Source organism: Cololabis saira, chromosome 3 (genome assembly GCF_033807715.1).
Source record: "Cololabis saira isolate AMF1-May2022 chromosome 3, fColSai1.1, whole genome shotgun sequence".
In the NCBI taxonomy this organism is placed as follows: domain Eukaryota; kingdom Metazoa; phylum Chordata; class Actinopteri; order Beloniformes; family Belonidae; genus Cololabis; species Cololabis saira.
This window is the reverse complement of record NC_084589.1, coordinates 44192407-44208692: the sequence shown is the minus strand read 5'-3', so window position 1 is coordinate 44208692 and position 16286 is coordinate 44192407. Positions and strand designations below refer to the sequence as shown.

Below are 16286 nucleotides of genomic sequence, written 5' to 3'. Positions count from 1 at the left end.
TGTGTTCATTCATTCAACTTTCCAGGGTTACGTACCGACTCTGTGGAGTCTGATTTCAGGTTTCCAGGCGAGGTCCAACAGTCTGCGCTGACGGTCGAGCTCTTCTTCATACTCCAAGATGCTTTTTTCAAACACTGACAATATTTCTACAGCAGCTGCTGTTAGTCGCTGACCGATAAACTCTCTCAGATGATTCACCTTAGACATTGTTGAAGAGGAAAAAGAAAGGAAACAACAGAACCGTCCTCTCCTTCTTCTTCTCTAGGTTTAATGGCGGATCACAACCAACGTTATTAGGTTCTACCGCCACCTGCTGTACCGGAGTGTGTAACATCAGGATCATTATTACACCAGGTTACAGTCTAACTTAAATGGGGGAAAAAAGGAAATACCTAAATAAAATAAGATAATCACATTTAAATCTTATTATCTATCCCTGCATCTTTAAGAAAGACAAGGATTTCCTTATAACAATCCCTCATCACCTCACTCCTCCCTAATAACCTACTAAACTCCATTCCCGTCCCAGCTCGTACATCCTGTCTCTTAAAGCGTTCCTTTCTACCTCATACTTGCCACATTTAAGAATCACATGCTCTACATTCTCTGTGACATCACACTCATCACATTTATCACACACGGACTTTGACATTAAATACAGAGTTGATTTTAAACTAGTATGACCTAATCTTAATCTAGAAATGATGACTTCCTCTCTCCTACACTTTCCTCTGAAAACCTTCACTTTAATTGACTTCTGTATGTTATAAAAATGTCTCCCTTTTACACCGTTGTCCCACACCTTCTGCCATGAATCCCTCACTGCCTTTCTAATTCATGATTTTGCTTCACCTTTACCAAAAGGAATTTCCATAATTACCTCACTACTCAATTTCAATGCTCTTTTAGCAATATTGTCTGCTTTCTCATTGCCATCAACACCCATGTGGGCAGGAACCCAACAAAACTGCACAGTAATTCCAGTTCTGTAAAACCTCCACAACACCATTAATATTTCCAACACTAGATCTTCTCTTATTGTTTTATTTGAAGTCAAACTCTGAAGGGCTGCAGTGGAGTCTGAACAAATGACATAGTTCCTTCTCGCAGTCACAGTAAGTATTTCATTTACCAACAAAAGTAATTAGAACAAAATGCATTCAACATTCTTTTCATCACTGGTTTACTACGACTTCTGTCATTTAGCAGACGCTTTTATCCAAAGTGATTTACATCTGAGAAAACAACACAAGCAAGAAGGTTTAGAAAGAGTTTTATTTTTTCCGACACAATAACAGCTGACACAATTTATACAGGACTGTCTCAGAAAATTTGAATATTGCAATTTTCTGTAATGCAATTACAAAAACAAAAATGTCATGCATTCTGGATTCACTACGAATCAACTGAAATATTGCAAGCCTTTTATTATTTTAATATTGCTGATCATGGCTTACAACTTAAGAAAACTCAAATCATATCTAAAAGAATAGAATATTCTGGGAATCTTAATCTTAAACTTAAGCCATGATTAAGCCAGCAATATTAAAATAATAAAAGTCTTGCAATATTTCAGTTGATTTGTAATGAATCCAGAATGTATGACATTTTTGTTTTTTTAATTGCATTACAGAAAATAAAGAACTTTATCACAATATTCAAATTTTCTGAGAAAGTCTTGTATGATAAGCTTCTGATTGTTAATATCAATAAAAAAAAGAAAATATTTTTGAATTCATGTGTACTTTATTATTTGTCATGAAACATTTATATTGTTAAACTTTTATTGCAATGGGCTTCAAAATAATACACATGGTAAGTCTTTGAGACATTAAAACATTTAAAGGAGCCGTCTGTAAGAAATGTCCAAAACTGGTACTGCAGTCACTTTCAAAATATTGTTGAGCGGCGTGTACCCTCCCCCTCCTCCCCCCGACCAGAGGTTGCCAGGTAGGCTGCAGAAAGCAGCAGGAACGTAGGCTGCCATGGCTGCCATAATTAGAGCCGAGCTGGCAACCCGGATGCCGAAACAATACTGACTTGGTGATTGGGAGATAGGTGGAGGGTGGAGCTTCAGAAACAATACTGACTTGGTGATTGGGAGATAGGTGGAGGGTGGAGCTTCAGAAACAATACTGACTTGGTGATTGGGAGATAGGTGGAGGGTGGAGCTTCAGAAACAATACTGACTTGGTGATTGGGAGATAGGTGGAGGGTGGAGCTTCAGAAACAATACTGACTTGGTGATCGGGAGATAGCTGGAGGGTGGAGCTTCAGAAACAATACTGACTTGGTTATTGGGAGATAGGTGGAGGGTGGAGCTTCAGAAACAATACTGACTTGGTGATTGGGAGACAGGTGGAGGGTGGAGCTTCAGGCCAAAACAAAAAATGACAACATAAACATCAGTTGAGGGCTGCAACTCCTCTTTTTAAATGGGAATATCCTGGCTTGAGTACAGTTGTCAGTGACATAAGTATTTGAAATGAACATGATTTTTAAATGTCTGTTGACATATCGGGGTCATTTTATGATTCGTTTTATTATCGCTCTTACATACAGCTTAAATATCCAACTTAGTTTAGTTCAGCGCTTCCAGTCGGTGGATTTATTATTGACGTGCACATGCAGGACTCATGAGTCACCGTTTGGCATTAAAATAAAAAAGTAAGTTAAGTCAGAGGGAAGGTAAACTTCGGATGGTACGACCAGAGGGAACACAGGGAAGGAAATGAGGATCAATTAACATGATTTTGGTGTGAAATATATAGATATACAAGACACATTTAAAGCTGCAGTTTCCAACATTTAACCACTAGAGGGAATAAAGATCCCAAACTAACCCCCAAACTCAGAATGACGGTTCATTCATGCATGAATCACCCACAGGTTTTCTGCAGGGGTTTGAAGCCTCTTTTTCCTCGTATTGTGGCAGGTTGGAATTATATAAAGCAAGAAGTTTAATGTGTAATTAGGGGCGTGGCCTTTTGATTGGCATTAATTTGTCCAACCTGTAAATAAATACTTTTTCTAAGATCTTAGAAAATGTTTGGAGTAAAGAATCAGGCCTGTAATAAACATTGAATCTGGATTTCTACTTATTAATGTTTCCTTCCATCCATCAGCTGATCCAGGATCACACATTTTTCTGCCAGCTTTGGTCCAACACTCACAAAATACCTGTTAAAATGATTAACCACCTCATTCATATTATTAATGACTTCATCGTTATTGGTTAAATATTGTGGATAATTAGCCTGTCTTGAACTTTTCCTAATGGCATCGTTCAATATATTCCAAATACCTTTAACATTATTTTTAGTCCTTATTCATGAAGGAATTCATGTCCCTCTCCATGAAGGCAAGTGGTCTCGGCCCTGAAACAGCAAAGTCCTCCCTCCATTATCATATTATTATTATTTTTATTATTGTTGTAATTATTATTACAAAAGTGCATCTCCACTCGTTGAGTTTGCACTTTGAAAGAGATGGAAAATGGACTGGTACCAAAAGCCAGGCTTGTTGCACAAGGTTTTGAGCAACTGCAAGTTTCTGCTACAGAAGGAATCTCCAACCTGTGCTTCAGTCTCTGAGGCTCCTTGTGGCAGGAAGTTATCAAAAACAATGGACACTGCATTTGATGGGCATAAAATCTGCCTTCTTTCATGGACTAGAAATGTGGAGAGACATTTTCATTAAACCTTCTCCAGAGACCAACAGAGCAGATCATCTTTTTTTAACCCACATCAACTCCATGGTTCCTGACACAGTGGATTCCTATCAGTTTTCCTACCGTGCCAACAGATCAGTGGATGAAGCGATGGCTTCGGCTTCACTTCACCTTCCAACACCTGGACAGGATGAACACCTATGCACGGCTTCTGTCCCTGGATGTGTCATTTGATGAAGCCAAGACCAGTGAAATAACAAACTGGATCAAAATGACGTGATTGAGGAAGTTGAGGATAAAAGACAAAAGTGCATCTCCACTTTTCAACTTCATTTGATAACATTTCTCTTTCCACATTGTTTTCTGAGCTAAATGCTGGTTGTTCTGATCACGCTGTACCAATAATCTGCATCACTGACAACTTTCCTCTTGTTGATGCACTAAAGTCTTTTTTTATTTGTGTTTTTATTATTATTACGATAGATTGTTCACTCTTGGGTTTATGTTGAGCTTTTATAACTCACCACCAGGGGGCACTGCTGCTCTTTCTACATATGGAGAGTGTAATATTCCAGAATTATAAACAATAAAATAATTCATCCATCTAAAATGAAAATTTAATTACATTTTTCATGATTATTTCTGACTAAATATGAGTTGAGGTAAAAAGACATTTACTCCTAAACGGATGTCTGATATAAAAGGGTTAAATCCAAAGTGTGTCCTCTTCCTGGAATCTGATCCCGATGATCCTCCCTCTTCTTCCTGCTCTCCAACCTGCAGATCTGCAGCTTCAACACGGATCTCAACATCAGCTTTAGAATAAATCATGTGTCAGACGAGTTGTAAATCTAGTACAACTTGAATTTATACATGTGATTAAATAATAATGTTAATTTCATATTTAAATAATATGAAAAACGTACACAAATAGGTTGTAACTTATTGTTACAATAACACAGCATGGATCATTTGAATTACATTGTTTTGACTTTGAGTTTTTTCCCATGAATTATCATGATAATCTGATGTACGTGCAGCTCAGATTTTAAAATGTATAAAGCCTTTTACAGTTTTCAGCGAACTATGTATAACATCACAATATATAACCTCTGAACGGAGTAGATGGAGAGAGTTTAACAACATGGAGCTGCAGATTAACTTTACAAAGAGAATGTGAGTGAAGAAGAAACAGACGGGAAAAAGGACGTGTGAGAGAGGCTTTGTAGATGAACAAAATAAACTGTCACGTATAAAGAAACTTCAGCACATTAACAGCTCTTTATTTGCACGGTGGAGACGGCAAGTTACCAAAAGCAACAAATAATACGATTTTAAGAAGGAACAGGGATTCAAACAAACCTAATGCAGAACTTTAAAAAAAAGTAAACAACCACATCGTTCCCTCTGCGTCAAGTTGACGGAGAAGCATAAAACCGGGTTGAACCTGCAACCCTTGTGGGGAGGGGATTAGGCTCATCAGCCACAGGAGGTGGTGGTTGGACTTCTGCAGGTTCTTCTTCTGTGGGTCAGACAGGAGTGGACAGCTGCCCCCGGAGAACGACATCATTTGTCACGAGTCACCAGACTTCTCCTCCGGGTGAATTTTCATGTGACTCAGCAAACCAATTCTGCGGCTAAAACCTTTGTTGCACGTCTTGCACAAATATCGCTTCTCACCCGTGTGCGTGTTTATGTGGCGGTTAAGAGTTGATAATAGAGTAAAGGTTTTGCTGCACGTGTTGCACACGTACGGCCTTTCACCGGTGTGGATCCTCGAGTGCATCACGAGGCTTGAACGTTGCGTGAAACCTTTTCCACATGTTTTGCAGATGTAGGGCTTCACGCCCGTGTGCGTGGTTATGTGGCGTTTAAGATGTGATGAATTAGTAAAGGTTTTGCTGCAGGTGTTGCACAGGTACGGCCTTTCACCAGTGTGAATCCTCGAGTGAACCACCAAGGTGGAAAGTTGCATGTAACTCTTTCCACATGTTTTGCAGATGTAGGGCTTCTCGCCCGTGTGCATGGTTATGTGCCGTTTAAGAACTGAGTATTGAGTAAACGATTTTCCGCAGGTGTTGCACAGGTACGGCCTTTCGCCAGTGTGGATCTTCATGTGATCCATTAAATTACAACTTTTACTGAACTTTTTCATGCAGGTTCTACAAGAAAATACCTTCTTCCCCGTGTGGGTCCTGGTCAGCTTTGATTCACAGTTGCTGTCTGACGGGACAGCAGCATCTTCGTGGTCACCGTGTCGTCTCATTGGCTCCGGATCTGCAGTTTTACTGGAGTCTGAGCGTAAACTTTCAGTCCCTTCCTCATCTTTGTTTTGAGCTTCAGGAGAAGTGTGCAACAGCAGCTGGACACAGTTTGGTCCTGGTTCACCATTTTCAACTTTCACATCAGCGACATTGACCAATGAGACATCCACCTCTACGTCCTCGTGCTTCATCTCCTGACCGCTGGAGTCTTCCTCCAGTTCTGTAGTCTGTGGATGCCCTGGTTCCTCCTGGTCCGAGCTGCAGCTCCTCTCCAGGTTATCCAGGTGCTGGTCACTGAAAACCCCGTCCTCCTCCACCTTACAAACATTTTCTTGTGGGAGTTCTGGAATTACAAAAAGGGACAAAAAGTTAGGATTTTAACAAGTCAAAAGTGCTTCCCAGTGTTGATTGTTTGGTCGTATTTGTGAGGTTTAAAGTTTGTCCTGAACCTTCGGTCTTCCCCTTCAGGTATGTAGTATTCATGGATTTCATGTGACGTCACACAGTACTCGCAGCGCCATCTTGAGGACCGACTTGCAACATGCCGTCTATCTGTTGTGCCGTGGGATGCGACAATAATAAGTCTAAAAAAAACGGGATTGACCTTTTATAATGTCCCCCAAAACACTGAGCGTCGAGAGAAATGGATTGCTGCTATCAAGAGGGACCACTGGACTCCTACAGTGAACTCCAGACTTTGCAGTGAGCACTTTGTTTCGGGTAACCAGGCTCGCCACCCATCCCTTGAAATACAGAATTGTTTCGTAATTGGGAATTAAAAGTTGCGTTCCGTATTGAACCGAAACGGAACGCAGTTTATTCTGTATTTCACAATTGTCCCATGCATGTCTGTCACACACAGGAACAGCGAACTAACAGTAATAAACAAAATAAAGGAGAGGATATATTAAAGACAGCAACATGTGTTGGGTCTCTGTTATTTATTGATGTCACTTCATTTGTTTCAGTAAATTCAACTAAGGTGAAAACAAATATATTAGATATATTATTTCTCACTACATGCAAAGTGATATATTCCAAGCCTTTATTTATTCTATTTTTGATGATTATGGCTCACAGTTTATGAAAAACCCAAATAAAAAATCTCAAAAAATTTGAATATTTTATAAAATCATTAAACAATTCAATCATCAAAATGATAACAGATAAAGGCTTAATATATCTTGCTTTGCATGTAATGAGACTATGTAATATATTAGTTTCACCGTATATATTAGATATAATTCTAATATATTAATATATTAGACTGTCACTTACCTTTCCTGTTACCACGAACATTTTTTTGGCCTCCACATGATGAAGTTTGGCATCTTTAACCCATCCTGATGTGAAGTAGCGGTAAGCTTGGGTACTTTTAAAAGCTTTCAGAGCTTCGCCGGTGTATGGAGAAGGATTGTGGACCAGGTAGATATATATGTCCGCAAACGACAAATCTGGCAGGTTTTTGGCAGACTGGAGTGGAGTCAGTAATTGATTAGCTATTATATACGGATCGAAACCTAAAGTGTCAATTTTCTGTAGATATTGTTGCTGTTCTTCGGGAGTTAAGTGAGTTATTAGGTGAGACGTCATATTGGCTGCGCGACGTGAAGGCCCTCGGTCGGTCCTCAAGATGGCGCTGACAACAAAAAATGTCACGTGACTGAAACCCATGAATATTTGAAAACAAGTGCATTACTCTGTGTGACCATTAGGTGGCACTGTGACTGTAGGAAATCTAGCAGAAAATTGGAGAGTCTGGATCCAAAGATTTGAACGGTTTCTTGTCGCCAGCGGAATCGACGAAAAGTCTGATTCAGTGAAAAGAGCCACTTGAAAGAACTTTTCCGCCAACATTGTGAGCCAAGGTGTGCCAGTGTGACGTATTTGAGGCACCTGTTCTTTATTCAAGTGAAAGGAATATCAGAGACTTTTGATGCATATGTGACTGATTTAAAAAACAAAGTGAAAGACTACGAGTTTGAGCACCTCACCGACTCACTGACACTTATTGATGTAAATTTTCGCACATCCAAGTGGAGAACAAGGTGGATTGAGGAAAACCTACAGTACGACCCTCGCAGAACTGGTCAGTGCCAATAAGGCAGAATGAAACATCTTTATGTAATCTGAATTAGATGACATATATGACACACACTGCAATCAATCTCACTCTAATAAAGTAAGGTAGCTGTCTTCAATTTCACAATGACACCATAGTTAAACTGAAACAATAGTAGGTACAGTAGCCTATGCTGTACCAGGATCATTTTCCATAGGTGTTAATAGAGGGGTTAATCGTACCACAGAACACAGCACATACACCTACTACCTTTCACCAGACAGTGCCAATTCATTTAATATCTCACCTCTGCATTTATAGCCAAGCCACTTGAGGGAGGACACAGGTCCCACACACTGGAGACACTTGTCCAAGGGGGAGACAGTTGCACACACCAGGCTATGTTTCTGACACTGTTGGAATGTTTTTATTGTAACATTTATTGTTACCAGACAGTTTGAGCAGCAAGACATTTCAGAATCATATGTATTTATCTTAAAAGTATTAAAAAAACAAACGAATTTCCATCAAATGTCTACATTACATTCAACTTACCCTCTCACTGTTGACAACTGTCTCCATTTCAGTTGGACTGCAGAACTGATTCTCCGTGTCCATCTAAGATAGAGAACAAGAGCAGATGTGTTCAAAATTAACACCGTGGTCTGCCTGTGTTCATTTGTTTAAGTTTAAGTTAAGTGACAGGATAAAAATAAATGTGCAAATACAGCTTTAGAAGGTCAAAGATGTCTTGCACAGGCTCCAGACTAACTTGTCCACTGGTGCGACAACTGAGAAAGTTGGTTGCACCAGCACATGATTTGGTTGCACCTTTTTTATGGAATATTGTATCATTCAGAAAGGAGTGCTTGAAAACAGGGTTTTGTATCTGTAACCATAGTTTTGTAAAGCTGTGCATTTATGTACAAACATAAATGCACAGCAACCCGCTCTGGCTCAACCTGTCAACTAGAAGTTTCACATTCTCGTGATCGAGACACGCACAGGTGTTGCGGTCATGTGCCTTTGGCTCTGTAATGTAAAATGGCCGCAGTCGTAAAAACTGTCTGTATGACAGCGACAGTGTCCCATCCCCCTCTGAATTGTACTCTGCATGGAGTTCTTTCATAGATTTCATGAGTATGCGTCTCTGAACCTTCTTCTTCTTGTGTGTGACTGTGTCTTTCTTCCCTGAGAGAAGGCGACTATTTTCATCTCTACTGAGAAATGCAATGACCTGTGTTTTCCTCACTCAAGATATTTTCTTTAGCCCTCGTGGCCTGTATTTTTCACTTAGTTTGTGTTTTAATTTATTTGACCTTTGCATGCCCTTTCTTAATTTGTCGCTTTTTTGTTCTGACTGTTTTAGTTTCATTTCCAGTTGGAGAATTTTCTTCTTTAGTTTTTCTTTTTCTTTTTGCAGCCGCTTGCAACGTTTTGATACCTTTTTCACTTTTTCTGGAGTGGAGGAAGAAAGTGGTTGCTCCAGTGTTTGAGATTGAGGCTCAAGGGATTGCTCTACTTCTGGAATCAAAGACTCCGATGGTTGTTCCAGCTCTGGAGGTGCAGGTTCATGTTGTACTTGTACAAGTTGTTCAGGGGGCTGCTCAAAAGAGTTTCCTTCAATGGATTCCGGAGTTAAGTTCATCACCACATTCACTTGTTTGATTTTTTCACGGCGCCGCCTCTGATTTAATCTCCATTTTCCCCTCTTTTTTTCAGCATCTGATTGCGTCATTATATAGATCGGTGGATGATCAGGATTGCCATCCTTCCCCCTCTTTCTTCTCTGATAGCTAAAAAACAAGCATTTAATAGTTATGACTGGCACAGAAAAGCATTCACATCCATTCAATGTTATTAGTAGTCTATTAATAGTAGGTTATTAAATGATAAAAAGTTTAAAAGTTAAATTAACTCCCTCTTCCATTCTCTCTTAAACATTTTTTGTTACTATTTCATTGCTAATGTCAATAATAATCACTTTACTAGGATTTGGTCTATGGCAACACTTTATGTTGCATTAAGTTGCATTATTACACAATTATTGCACGATAGTTAACGTTGTAATTAACGTAAAATGGTACTGGTAAATTTCTATCCAATGCAAGTACACAAATGCAATCTATAATTCATAATTAACCTAACCCAAAGCATTGTGTGTGTGTGTGTGTGTGTGTGTGTGTGTGTGTGTGTGTGTGTGTAATCAGTTAATAAGTGTTATCCACCCAGCTTTATATCCCAGTACTGTATATCCTATTCTGTTGCTGACACCATAAAACCATGAAAACAATACCTCGCTCTTCTTCTGGCTAGTCTTTCCTCCCTAGCAACTGGATCTGCATTGATCTTTTGTCTGTGCCGTGCAGCCCTCTCCTTATTAGACAATGGCATCTACAGTATAAAGATAATGTCTTGAAATACCTTAAAATGCCATAAAAATAGTTTAAAACAATACTATTCAGTATCAATACAACAATAAAATATGAATTGCATGATAATATGTTGTGAAAACATGGGATAATAAAGCTACTGTCATTCAGCATAACGGGTGACATTGTGGTATAACATTCTTTGTGATGTCACACACTGTCACATGATTACCATCATGTGATATGCCTTAAAGGTATTGTGACATCATTTTTAACATGCTTTTAACACTATTAAAAGTCTTGGCCAATATCCTTCAAATGTGTCTAAAAGGGTGTAACAAGAAAAACTTCACTCCAGTACTCCATTCCTGGCTTTTTATGACGGTGTTTTTTTGCGCCCCGTGAAAAACGCGTCCTTTTCCCCCTTTCCTGTCAATCATTGCCCCGCTCCTCCTCCAAACCTCCTCCAACCCAACTGCTACACGCTTCTGCCGTCTCCACACACACGCGCGCACACCGAACCACAAACACCCACACACACTACAGCCCGGGGATGAAGTCCGTGACCAGAGGACCGTAGCTCCCCGCAAGCCATACGCTCACAGCGGCGTCGGAGAGTTAAGCCGGGAGCGACAGGCGAAGCATGCACGGAAAAGCAGCACGGCGAAGCAGTCCACCGCAAACAATCATAAAAATAAAGGCATGCAAGCAGCAGTGTCCCCTTATCTTAAGTCCAGTCAGTGGCCGCGGGTCTTTTTAGCAGTTGTCCTCCGGTGATGAGAACAGAAGAGGCTCTAAACAGCTCCGTGTTAAGCCTGATTTATGGTTCCGCGTTAAATCGACGCAGAGCCTACGCCGTGGGTTCAGCGTACGGTGCGCGTCGCCGCGTAACCCTACGCCGTAGGCTCTGTGTCGGTGTAACGCGGAACCATAAATCAGCCTTTATGGTGCGCTGGAGAGGAGAGGAGGCAGGGAGCTGGGTGGAGGGGGCGGTGATTTAGCGGGCCCTGACGTCACGGCCCGCCACCAAACCAGATGCGCCGTTTTTGCATAGTTATGCGGAAAATCCCAGAAAGCACACAATACACTGAATGTTAAAAGTTCGTTGTTTTTTGGGTGTAATTGATGTCAAGACACCCAACAAAACACAAAAAATCAAGAAAAATTTGTTTTTCATGTCACAATACCTTTAAAATGCCTTTTTACCATTGTTATACTGAATGACATTGATGAAAGGCAAAAGTGCGGACAAAAGTTATTCAAGTTTTTAAATATTTTTTAGATACAGTATGATGGCCATTATTCTATATATTGTTGCAAACACTAACACAATTATGCCATGAGTGTTCATTTATATTTTTAGGATGAATTTCTACATTTTAAAAACACTTTTGTCATTAGAATTTAAACCCGGACAGTTACACTGAAGGACATTTAGAGACTTTAGAGCTCAATAACTTCCTTAATTTAATAGTTAGCAACACACATATTTCTGGGTCAAAAGAAGGATAAGAGTTGAGTGATTTAATATTATACATATATATATTTATTTATCTTTTTATATTAAATGAATGGCCCTCGGACACCAAATTTACACGTCTCGTCTTTGACCCATTATATATATATATATATATATATATATATATATATATATATATATTATATATGTTCCATATTATTCTGGTATCGCTTTACTATGGAGATAACGGAGCATATTTTAATAGTGTTGCACTTGGTCAGTGATTTGGCTGTTTTGGTAGTCCAATGTGACGTTACTGCAGGGCTCTACAGAGCGAGTATTTCACTTGCCCCTAAAAATGGAAATGTGCAAACTGGAAGAAATAATTTACGAGCACAGTGTGCGGGTTAAGATTAAAACCTACAGTAATCTTTTTTGCACCCCGCTGCTATTCATTCAGAAAATAGTATTTCATAGTCAGATAATGTACAATGTTTATTAAAAGTATCAATATATACCTGTTCCAAATCTTCAATTGTGGAGGAAGACTTTGTAACACCAGAATCTTCTGGAGGCATTTCCTCAGTAGAAACCTGCAAAACGGAAAAATATAGATATTTTCATAAATGTCTTGATGGCAGGTTGTTCCCTGTTTCATTATGCAAAAGGTTTCATGGCTGTGTTTCTGAGTGCTTTGAGGGAAAGAAATCCACTCAAAATGTTTCTTAATTAGTCAACAAGGAAAATGATTACAATCTTTGAAACCAAGAATCTTCCCAAAATAATATCCTTGTGCGTGGTTATGTGCCGTTTAAGATCTGATGATTCAGGAAAGGTTTTTCCGCAGGTGTTGCACAGGTACGGCCTTTCACCAGTGTGGATCTTCATGTGATCCATTAAATTACTACTTTTACTGAACTCTTTCCTGCAAGTGCTGCAAGAAAATACCTTCTTCCCCGTGTGGGTCCTGGTCAGCTTTGATTTACAGTTGCTGTCTGACGGGACAGCAGCATCTTCGTGGTCACCGTGTCGTCTCATTGGCTCCGGATCTGCAGTTTTACTGGAGTCTGAGCGTAAACTTTCAGTCCCTTCCTCATCTTTGTTTTGAGCTTCAGGAGAAGTGTGCAACAGCAGCTGGACACAGTTTGGTCCTGGTTCACCATTTTCAACTTTCACATCAGCGACATTGACCAATGAGACATCCACCTCTACGTCCTCGTGCTTCATCTCCTGACCGCTGGAGTCTTCCTCCAGTTCTGTAGTCTGTGGATGCCCTGGTTCCTCCTGGTCCGGGCTGCAGCTCCTCTCCAGGTTATCCAGGTGCTGGTCACTGAAAACCCCGTCCTCCTCCACCTTACAAACATTTTCTTGTGGGAGTTCTGGAATTACAAAAAGGGACAAAAAGATAGGATTTTAACAAGTCAAAAGTGCTTCCCAGTGTTGATTGTTTGGTTGTATTTGTGAGGTTTAAAGTTTGTCCTGAACCTTCGGTCTTCCCCTTCATCTATGTAGTATATTTGAAAACAAGTGCATTACTCTGTGTGACCACTAGGCGCCATATTTTCACCAAATCTCTAGAAACTGGAATAATACCCAATGACCTCAAAATTACCAAAGTAGTCCCTGTTTACAAATCTGGAGACCATAGTGTATTTAGAAACTACCGGCCCATTTCTGTTCTCACATGTTTTTCAAAGATCCTGGAGAAATGGGTCTATAACAGAATGATGAAACTAGAGCCGGCCCAAGGCATAAGCGAACTAAGCAGCTGCTTAGGGCCCCCCGAGAGTTACAAAAACATCAAATAAAAACTAAAATTATTTTTTTACGTGTGAGTGATGATTCATACATTATCACTGGTATGTTATTGTACAAAAACACAATAATTAATTAATATTATTACATAAACAATATTATGTTAACAGACTAGAGTGGACTACTGTTTGCTACTACAGTTTATTTAAAACCAAAAAAAAAGTAGATAACATGTTTACAGTAAATGGTTTATAAATGATCTATTTGATTATTTTGTTTCTTTTAGTAGGCTACACTGTAGATGACACTCAGTATCACACTTAGTACTTTATCACTTTAAATATTAAGTGTAAATTAACCCCAGGCCGCTCTTGTAGCTGAATTTGCTCCATTTTAGATTAAAAACCATAGATGGTAAAAACCTGCCAGGCTGATGATAGGATGATGGAAACAACTCTGCTGCAACTCTGACCTTTGACCTTTGATCTGTTGCTTCTCTGTGTGGCCAGTAGGGGCAGTTGCTGACTTTGAAAAATATTAATTGAAAGATTTTTCTGCAAGTTTGTTAATCTGTTGTCTGTATCCATGGTCTTAATCCCTGTGGATTACAATCTAACTACAACAAAAAGTTCTTCCATCTAGTTTTACAAGTGTATTTGTAATGACAGGGAAGAACATGAAATACGTTTATAGTGGGTGTGTGAATGATCAATAATCAGTATTATTGGCAGTAATAGAGGGCCCCAAAATCACATTTTGCTTAGGGCCCCATGGAGGCTTGGACCGGCCCTGGATGAAACATTAGCAGGACTGTAATATACTGTAAAAACACCAATATGGATTTAGGAAAAATCATTCTACAGAAATGGCTATAATTCAATTAGTTGATAAAATTCACACTGCAATCAATAATAATGAATACACTTTGGGAATCTTTCTTGATTTATCCAAAGCTTTTTTTTTTTTTATATTCTTCTTCAAAAATTATTACACTATGAATTTGCTCTAAAAAAATCTACACGGAGCCACTGTGATCTGCATCTTTTCTACAGAATAAAGGATTAAGTGTAAAGTGTGAAATATGAGTCTGGTCCAGAGTCTGAATGGAGCATGAAAGGCAGCACCAAGTAAACAGAACAACAAGTTAGTTCGGGATGTTTCCGAATCCCACATCAGCAGCTGCTTGAGCTGGGGAGTTTCCCATTTAGTTGGTTTGCTTCATCACCACGGCTTTTAACTGGAAACAAAGGGATCTTGTAGGAGTCATACTCATGTGTTCATTCATTCAACTTTCCAGGGTTACGTACCGACTCTGTGGAGTCTGATTTCAGGTTTCCAGGCGAGGTCCAACAGTCTGCGCTGACGGTCGAGCTCTTCTTCATACTCCAAGATGCTTTTTTCAAACACTGACAATATTTCTACAGCAGCTGCTGTTAGTCGCTGACCGATAAACTCTCTCAGATGATTCACCTTAGACATTGTTGAAGAGGAAAAAGAAAGGAAACAACAGAACCGTCCTCTCCTTCTTCTTCTCTGGGTTTAATGGCGGATCACAACCAACGTTATTAGGTTCTACCGCCACCTGCTGTACCGGAGTGTGTAACATCAGGATCATTATTACACCAGGTTACAGTCTAACTTAAAGGGGGGAAAGAGGAAATACCTAAATAAAATAAGATAACCACATTTAAATCGTATTATCTATCCCTGCATCTTTAAGAAAGACAAGGATTTCCTTATAACAATCCCTCATCACCTCACTCCTCCCTAATAACCTACTAAACTCCATTCCCGTCCCAGCTCGTACATCCTGTCTCTTAAAGCGTTCCTTTCTACCTCATACTTGCCACATTTAAGAATCACATGCTCTACATTCTCTGTGACATCACACTCATCACATTTATCAGACACGGACTTTGACATTAAATACAGAGTTGATTTTAAACTAGTATGACCTAATCTTAATCTAGAAATGATGACTTCCTCTCTCCTACACTTTCCTTTGAAAACCTTCACGTTAATTGACTTCTGTATGTTATAAAAATGTCTCCCTTTTACACCGTTGTCCCACACCTTCTGCCATGAATCCCTCACTGCCTTTCTAATTCATGATTTTGCTTCACCTTTACCAAAAGGAATTTCCATAATTACCTCACTACTCAATTTCAATGCTCTTTTAGCAATATTGTCTGCTTTCTCATTGCCATCAACACCCATGTGGGCAGGAACCCAACAAAACTGCACAGTAATTCCAGTTCTGCATAACCTCCACAACACCATTAATATTTCCAACACTAGATCTTCTCTTATTGTTTTATTTGAAGTCAAACTCTGAAGGGCTGCAGTGGAGTCTGAACAAATGACATAGTTCCTTCTCGCAGTTACAGTAAGTATTTCATTTACCAACAAAAGTAATTAGAACAAAATGCATACAACATTCTTTCCATCACTGGTTTACTACGACTTCTGTCATTTAGCAGACGCTTTTATCCAAAGTGATTTACATCTGAGAAAACAACACAAGCAAGAAGGTTTAGAAAGAGTTTTATTTTTTCTGACACAATGAGAGCTGACACAATTTATATGATAAGCTTCTGATTGTTAATATCAATATATAAAATAAAAATATATTTTAATTCATGTGTTCTTTATTTGTTATAAAACATTTATGTTGTTAAGAAACTTTTATTGCAATGGGCTTCAA

At 39.3% G+C, this 16286-nt stretch overlaps 2 protein-coding genes across 2 annotated transcripts in view; one reads left to right on the top strand and one right to left on the bottom strand.

Annotated features, from left to right (window-relative positions):
• The window catches only part of LOC133440368 (zinc finger protein 37-like), an 801383-nt gene that overhangs the window by 493723 nt on the left and 291374 nt on the right, over positions 1 to 16286 (top strand). The gene's annotated exons all lie outside the window — the stretch shown is intronic.
• On the bottom strand, positions 4943 to 6255 carry LOC133440356 (zinc finger protein 239-like). The gene has a single exon (XM_061717601.1). It carries the CDS (start codon positions 6123 to 6125, stop codon positions 5244 to 5246), a length of 882 nt encoding a protein of 293 aa, XP_061573585.1. The 5' UTR covers positions 6126 to 6255; the 3' UTR covers positions 4943 to 5243.